The sequence below is a fragment of the Lathyrus oleraceus genome, chromosome 7 (assembly GCF_024323335.1).
Source record: "Lathyrus oleraceus cultivar Zhongwan6 chromosome 7, CAAS_Psat_ZW6_1.0, whole genome shotgun sequence".
Classification (NCBI taxonomy): domain Eukaryota; kingdom Viridiplantae; phylum Streptophyta; class Magnoliopsida; order Fabales; family Fabaceae; genus Lathyrus; species Lathyrus oleraceus.
This window is the reverse complement of record NC_066585.1, coordinates 138,674,603-138,683,467: the sequence shown is the minus strand read 5'-3', so window position 1 is coordinate 138,683,467 and position 8,865 is coordinate 138,674,603. Positions and strand designations below refer to the sequence as shown.

Genomic DNA, 8,865 nt, shown 5'->3' with positions numbered 1-8,865 from the left:
TAGCAACAACATCGTTTCCCCTTCGAAACTACCATCACCATAAACAATGATTATGTACTCTCCACTAATTAATCATCAATTATCATAACAATTATCATTATCAATCAATAAAATGCATCGATTCACATCAAACAGAAGCACATAATCCCAAACAGTATATGATAATACTCATTAATCGCCAAAATAGCACATTGCTACAAAATCAACTCGAAACAACTCGATTATGCGTTGTCACCCTCGCTAGGCGGCCTATAGCTTGTTGGATAACCCTCGATAGGCGAGCTCTCCCCTCGTTAAGCGTGCATCATAAAAACCAGGATCCCTCACTTTGCACCACTCGCTGGACGAGTCGTCACTCGTTGGGCAAGCTCTTGTTAGACGAAGTTCATCCTTGCTTGGCGAGGTCGCTTAGACATAACCTGGAAAACATGATTTTTCCCAATTGGAGCCCCATCAAAGCTCTGATTTTGCACCCAGAACACTCAATTCGACCAGAAACGAATCATACACCAATTATAACATATAACATGTTAATTTCACATAGAGTCACAATTAACTTCACCAATTTATCATGAATTAAGGTCATACCCTTGAAGCGGATTAAGGAGTCCTCACTACCCTTCATCAGTTACACCAATATACGAAGCAGTTCCCCTCCCTCTTACCTCAAATTTCTAGCAGCAAACTCTGAATTTGATTAAGGTTGGTGATTTGAGTCCTTCCCTCTTCTAGCCCTGGTCTATTTTCCTCTAAAAACTCTAACTTTACGTATTCTCTACTCAAAAGCACAACTAATCCCTTTTTATCTCTAAAAACCTAATTTAACCTTTTACTAATTACACCCTGGCATAACTCCTCTTATAATTCCCAGCACTACCATTTATTTCTTTTTAGTTTCTATTTTCCACCCAAAATCTCTATTTCTATTTATTTTAATCAATTAAAAACAATCATTAATTATAAGGGTTAAATATGTTTTTGGTCCTCATAAATATAGTCATTTTCATTTTTAGTCCCTTTAAACATTTCCTTTAAAGAATGGTCCTTCCAAAAACTTTCATCCATATAATTGGTCTCTGACGTTAAATGTCACTAACGGATGCTTCCATGGCAGTACAGGTGGATTAAAAATATTATTTTTTTTAACTTATTTATTTTTCTTTTTTTACAGCCAGTACACGTGTTTTCTATTTTAATAGAAACCCTAAAACTCAAACCAAATCCCTAATCGTCTTTTCTTCTGTCTTAGTTGTGTTTTCTTCACTTTGTCACACCTAATTATCCATTGAAGACGCATATGTGCTCCATTGAAACATGTAGTCCCAAGAACTTTCACGATTTCACATTTCGGTAGTTGTGGTTCCAACATTGACGATTTCACATACGTTGTACGAAGATTTCATTGATTCAAATTTGTGTTTGTTGTGGTCCTAACATTAAGGTTAGTCACACATGTGCTTTTATGTGTTGTGTTTGTTGTATTAGGAATTATTTATGTTCTCCAATATCGTATGTCTTTGATATGCCCCGCTTAGTTCTGAAATCACTGCATGTGTGTTTTTGTTATGTTAACTGTAAACATCTAGGGTTTTGTCGTGTTTATTGTGAATGTAATGCATAAGTTACCCTCTTTAATATTAATGTACAAGATATGGGGTTATTTAAGGTGGTATTTTACACCAAGGGTTCATTTGTAAAGGATACAAAGTTAAGGTATGAGGGTGAGGACATTTATGCATTCAGTGGGCATGACTCTTATTTTTTATCCTTCTTTGAAGCCTATAACTTAATTTAGGGGATTGACTTAGCCTTTAATCTTGATGATGTGAAAATATGGTGGAAACATGAAGAAGATTGTCTTTAAATGGATCTAAAACCCTTTAGAAATGACGAGGATGCATCATTGTTAGCTTTGTTTGCTGAGAAGAAGAATTGCAATGATGAAATATATACATAGCCAAAATCATCAATGGGTGAGAAGACTTATATGGAGAGACTAATAGAGAATAAAAAGGGACATGAAAGTGTTAAGGAAGGTGTTGAGGAAAGTGAATCAAGTGAAGACTCTTTGGATGGTATATACCTTGAAGATAGTGAAGAAGAGATAATGAATGATTTTGATGAAGACCTTGATGAAGGGTTAAGCATTGGAGTGGATAAAGGTGAGCCTAGAAGGGAGAATGTTAGTGGTATTGGTACAAGCCAAGTAACTAACCAAGTGTTTACCACAGTAGAGATGGATAGGGACATGTCATAGAAGATAATTACATGATATATGAGCTTGATAGTGGGGAAGGTGAAGATAGTTGTGATGACAGACCTGCAGTGATTAGGTTTAATGAATAGGAAACACTTAGAAAGGATTTCACATTCAAGGTGGGAATGGAATTTTCATCTCTGAAGAAATTTAAGAATGTTATACTGGAACACTATGTGTTGAATGACAGGGAGGTAAGATTTGCCAAAAATGATGGGAATATGTGTAGGGTTGTTTGTAAGGACAAAAAGCATTGTAACTACATTTTGCTATGCAACATAATTTTAAGAACTACAAAATATGGAATAAAGATATTCAATAAGAACGCAAGTATTTATTGGGTTTTTAGAATAATTGTAGACAAGTTGAAGAACAATACAAATATGAAATTAAATGAAGTTGTAGCATATGAAAGACTAAGGTTTGCTACATAAATCATTGGACATAGGGCTTTCAAATCTATGTAGGTAGCTAGACAAGTTGTCGAAGGGGACTCGGCCAAACAATATAGTATATTATGGTCATATGGTGTTGAATTGATGAGGGCATCTAACGGAAACACATTCAAGTTAAACATTGGAAGACCAACACCTGCCTCGCAACTAAGGTTTGAAAGGTGTTACATGTGTTTTGATGGGACAAAGAAAGCATTGAAAGTTTCATGTAGACCATTTATAGGATTAGATGGATGTCACTTAAAGAACAAATATGGTGGGATTTTGTTGATTGTTGTTGGGATGGATGCCAATGATCGGTATCTTCATATTGCTTTTGGGATTGTAGATAATGAAACCAAGGACTCTTTGATTTGGTTTGTTAAGTTACTTCTTGATCACATTGATGGTGATAGTAGACAGTGTTTCATATCTGATCAGCAAAAGGTATGTGTAATGGTCCATTGGTGGTTATTGTAGTTATTTGTCATTTTAGTTTACTAATGTTTTGTGTTATTATGTGTACAGGGACTATTGTAAGTATTTGAGGAAGAATATCCTAAATTTGAACACATGTTTTGTCTAAGGCATTTATATGCTAACTTCAAGAAGAAATTTGAAGGTGGTACATTATTCAAAGATCTCATTATGGTTTTAGCAAAGGAAGCCTTTTATGAAGAATGTGAAGCTAAGATGATTCAAATTAAGGAGATAAGTTATATGCTTTTGAATGGTTAAATTTTGTACCCAAACATAAATGGTGTAAGCATGCATTTCTATTTTGATTAGGACATCAATCTTATATAGTATAAAACTTATGCACTATTTTGTTTGGAACACCAATCTTATGTAATATCAAACTTATGTACTATTTTGTTTCGAACATCAAACTTATGTATTATGGGGAATTTCTGTTATGAAATTTATTGTTTGGAACATCAATCTTACTATGTTGAAATATGTCGTTTGCAAATTGTACCAATTATGCTAGTTACTATCATCAAGGTTTTGTGTTATTTCATAGGGACATTATGTAATGTCAACTATCATGAGTATGATTGCAAGATGTTGGACATCAGTTTGCCGAATTGTGCAAAATATGCCAAATTGTTAACATTATGTACTGTCAAGTTATTGACATTACAAGTTAATTCAATTTTGTTTGCAAATTATGTAATGTGAATTGGACTATCAAATGAAATTGTGCTTGTAAATTGGATTGTCATATGCAAATTAAGACAAACTATTTCAACATCTTTCATTAACAAACCCAAAATACATTTCATATCTTAATAGTTCAATACATCGCAAAATCTTCCTTGACATTGCAAAACTCAAAGAAAACACATCACATTTAACAATTACATTTCAAAACAAAATACATGTTAACCATAAAAGACATTGCAAAACACAACATCTTCAAATTTTCTTGAAATTTCTATGCTTTCAGTTTGGTCTTCAAATTCTTGTTCTTCTTCCTTGAATCTTCATACAAGGTCTTCATATAGCCCATAGATCCCATAGCTTCCAGCTCTGAGTTTATAATGCTTCCATCTTCATTTTCAAATTTTTCTCCAAGATCTTCATCCCATAAGAACAAAACACACGTATCAGCACTCCTTCAATATGAACATCTCCAAAACAACCTTCCTTTATTAGGTCCCTTCTTGCATTGGTCCAATACCATACGAACCTAACACCCACGAAACTTTTCAGCTCGCGATTTTACAGAAACAAACGACATTAGGTTAGGTTAAGAACGAAATACGAAGAATACGAAAATTAACAATGCTTTGATGGGAATAAGAACGAAATAGACGAAAAATAATGAGGCTTTGATGAAAGCGAACGAAGCTTTGATGAGAAGATGAACAAAGAAGATGAAATAAAACGAAACTTGATATTAGGGAAGATGAACGAAGAAGACGAAGCCAAAGGTATTAGGTTAGGTCAAATGGAAATGTATCAGGTTTCAACTTATTTTAACTCTCTATTTTCCACGATGTCATTCAATTAAATAAAATAAAATTTTAATCCACTTGTACTGCCATGTCAGCATCCGTTAGTGACATTTAACGTCAGAGACCAATTGTATGGATGAAATTTTTTAAAAGTACCATTCTTTGAAGGAAATTTTTAGAGGGACTAAAAAATGAAAATGATTATATCTATGAGGATCTAAAACATATTTAACCCTAATTATAATTATTCTAATCATTCTACCAACCCACCGATACGCTCACTACACCCCCACCAGATACCACTTACACATATAACTCATAACATATATTTAACTAAAAGTATGTCACATACTAAATAATTAAATAAAAATATGAATAATTTGATTAAATAGATTAATCAAATTTTGGGGTGTTACATCACTCACATGTTACAAAGTGTTTCAGTTTCCAGGAATGTTAATAATGACGCCCGTGAATAGACGTTTGACTTTCTAAAGAGTGAAAGCAGAAAGTAAAGGTGATTGGTCGCTAAGGATGAAGTTCTCCAAACTCTCACTTTGTTACTCAAGCATAAGGGTTTGGGGAAACTCTAATGGGTCGGCCATATTCCTCTTGGAGCGACCACCTTGAGAGGGTTTGTTCTGGGCCAAAGCACCTTGGTCGGCTATGATTATCTTTTCAGAAACTTCTTCTTATCATAGGACTACCTTATACCTTGCTACAGGAAATTTACACCCCATGCACATCCAACGGTCCTCCGCAATTCACGCCTGAAAGATAGTGAGGTCGTTATATGGAATAGAATCAAATTAGATAACAAGTTTCAAACATAACTTGAATACTCCCTATTCTTTCATATACTGACTTTAATGTCGAAGTGCTAACCTTGCAGGTACACCCCTTCTCCGCCGCATCAAAAACACTGTTTCGCCGCAGCTTCCGCGTCTCTTCCATTTCTGGTTCCATAATGAAATAGAACATAATGTATGGATGTTGAATTTAACGGAGTGCTAACTTTGCAGATACACCCCTTCTCCGCCGCATCAAACATACTTTTTCGTCGCAGCTTCCGCGTCTCTTCCATTTATGGTTCCATAATAAAATGGAACAGAATGTATGGATGTTGAATTTAATCCCATCCAAGTGCAGAATTTTGAGAGAGAAACTTTTCCCATTCTTGATGGTTTTTTTACACTAGTCATAGTGATGAAAACCATTGTCGTGTTATGCTTAACGTAGCCTTCTAATGTATAATCATTATTAGTTGTCAAAACAAGAAAACAAGGATCATTATCTTCTTTCAAGAATGATCGTGACAACTATTATGGTGAACACAGCAAAAGGGCATAGTGTACAAAGGGCATGTGTTTCAAACTATAATGGAAAGGAGCAGGTTCTTAGTTGAGGAAGAGGTTATTGAAATATGCACCAGAGCACATTCAGCTGCACATGCCCCTAACAACAAAAGCTTTTCAAAAAGAGATTCTAATATTTCCTCATACAGAAAAAACAACATAAAACGATTGAAGTCTCTTTTAACTATCTAGGGTAAGAGTTTGTACTTCCTTTATTTTACTATTTGGGGTACTAAAGAATAAATGAACTCTTGGTTTAAGGTCTACTAATCATCTGACATGTAATTCCACATTACTATCCTCTTATACTTCATATTCAAGTATTCCACATACTAGAAATATTGCCTTACAACCTTCTTGTACTTCATGTTTCCAAACTTTCCAATATACCCCATGGAGGGATTAAATTTGTTAAAGAAAAGAAAGAGATATACTACTTTTCTAAGGAACCAAATGGTCGTAACGAGTTACACTTGTCTCCAATATGGACCTTTTTCAAATGCTTCCCAAATTTGATTTCAACACAAACGTTTTTACATACATTTAATTAGAGTAGAGGTGACACATACATTTAATTAGAGTAGAGGTGACAAAACGTTAAAGTCTACCCAAGAAATTATCTCATTGAATGTTATTTGGAAATTTTAAAAGTGAAACCTCACTTACATTTAATGTTATATGTATAATTTAATTCAAAATTGTTCTTGAATGAATAAATACAAAATTGAGTTTTAATGTGTTTTCATAAAATATAGAAATATATATAAAAGTTCAATATAACTATACTCTTAAATAAAAATAACACAACATATATATATATATATATATATATATATATATATATATAAGTTAAATGTAATTGTAACCTTTAACTAAAGATCCCAGCCCTCTTACCTTCTCCAACCTAGTCGAAAGCATTACGAGTTTTAAAGCAAACATAAACTGCACCAACCATGTGAAAAAAGGCAATACAAATTTTAGAAGAAACATAAACTGCAGCCACCAGGCTAATTTCTAGGGAGGTCAATGCTTAGAATTGACATTAATTTCATAACAAAGATCCAAACATCATCTTGATTAAGGTTGACCATGAGTCATGGTCAAAGACCCAAAGAGACACTAACTAGTAACAAGTGCAGCAATTAACAACCGTTTGATGAGTTCAGCATTGAAGCACTGTTAAAACAAAGTGAGAAATACATTGGACCGCAAAGTTACTAAAATTATCATGAAGACAAACAACTATACATATTAGGATAGTTAATCTTTTTGTTTTTATAAGGATGCTGTCCAGAACTAGTAATAATTTATAACCCCCAACAAGTCAAAATTAAGCTAAGAGGGATTTTCATAACAATCTCCCCTCCCATCCAAACGAAACACAGCTATACAATTTAATAACAAAAATTGTTGTACAAATTGTAAGATACTCAAATGTCATAACCAACAAATCTACAAATGACATAAACCTAAACCCTTTCCTGCTGACAAATTAATCTAAAAACAGATTATGACTGACTATGGCATACCACTAATTTCGCAACCAGCTCCCCTCCCACCCAAGCAAAACACAGCTATATACATTTCCATAACAAATGGTTGTACAATTTATAAGATACTTAAATGGCATAACTAATAAATCTACAAATGGCATAAACCTAATCCCTCAGACATGATAATTTGAACCTGGCAAATTAATCTAAAACAGAATATGATATACTTTATAATGATTAAAAGAACTCTGAACAGCACATTTCCATAAACACAAAAGATTGTGACCAAAATTACAATTTAAAACCGAGTCACCCATTCACCACATTATACATTCATTCACCAAACCATATATCACACAAAAATGTCATCAAAAAAAAAACTCTCATTTCAACTCAACTTAACACATGCAAGATACCATATCACAATATCAAGTAATCTAAATCAACATAAACTATGAAACAGCAGCTCCAAATCTCATAGCAACTCAAAAACAATCATATAATAGTATAAATTACAATACCATAAAATGGAATCACAAAACCTAGGGTTTCAATATTCAAAAATGTAAAACAGAACTGATAGACTGAATATAATCTACAGATCTTGAACAGTCAAACCGGGAGGAAGAGATTGCTTCAACTTATCAGCTTTGTCAGTATCAAACACACAAAGTGTGTACAAATACTTCGAGCAACGAACCTTGAACTTCACCACATCCTTGCTCCTCTTGATTTTCACTGATCTCGCGTCCTTTCTACGCGCCGTCAAAAGAAAATCCTTGATCTCGTGGATCTGCTTCGCCTGCAATTACCACAATTCACAAAATTCAAATACACAACAGTCTGTGGTTACAGATACACAATATCAATTCATTTTTATGAAGCAAACGTACCATTGATGCGGTTGTTTTGCGAGTTCTTGAACCGGTTTCTTCCTCGCCTCCTTTGAAATCGCTTCAAAAAAGGTTGTTTGTTCTTATATATAAACCCTAATTGTTAACGGGTACCCGTATTTGACCTAAAGCCCAAAATATTATTAACATCTTCCGATGGCCCAATACTGCCCATGTTTATTCGATACTCTATTATCAGCCCTTTCTGAAAAATGATTCTACTAGCAACTACTAATTTCTTGTTTGGAGCAGTAGAATTATTATTACAGTGAAGATCTAGTTTAATCCTTCAGAAAAAAAGTTATATTTAATCCTTTACAACTTAAATTGGGTTATATTAACTAGACTTTTACCGTGAATTAGCACGGTCAATTTTATATAATTTTTAAAAAAAAAAATTATATATATTTATACATTTTATATTAAAATATATTATAATTTAACTTATATTTAAACTTAAATATTTGAATAA

The 8,865-nt window shown here is 33.4% G+C and overlaps 1 protein-coding gene across 1 annotated transcript; it reads right to left on the bottom strand.

Moving 5' to 3' along the window:
• Positions 1 to 7,975: 7,975 nt before the first annotated feature.
• On the bottom strand, positions 7,976 to 8,554 carry LOC127100638 (60S ribosomal protein L38). The gene is made up of 2 exons (XM_051037881.1): positions 8,394 to 8,554; positions 7,976 to 8,302 (listed from the first exon to the last, which is right to left on the bottom strand). Exons 1-2 carry the CDS (start codon positions 8,394 to 8,396, stop codon positions 8,096 to 8,098), a joined length of 210 nt encoding a protein of 69 aa, XP_050893838.1. The 5' UTR covers positions 8,397 to 8,554; the 3' UTR covers positions 7,976 to 8,095.
• Between the last annotated feature and the right edge of the window lie 311 nt (positions 8,555 to 8,865).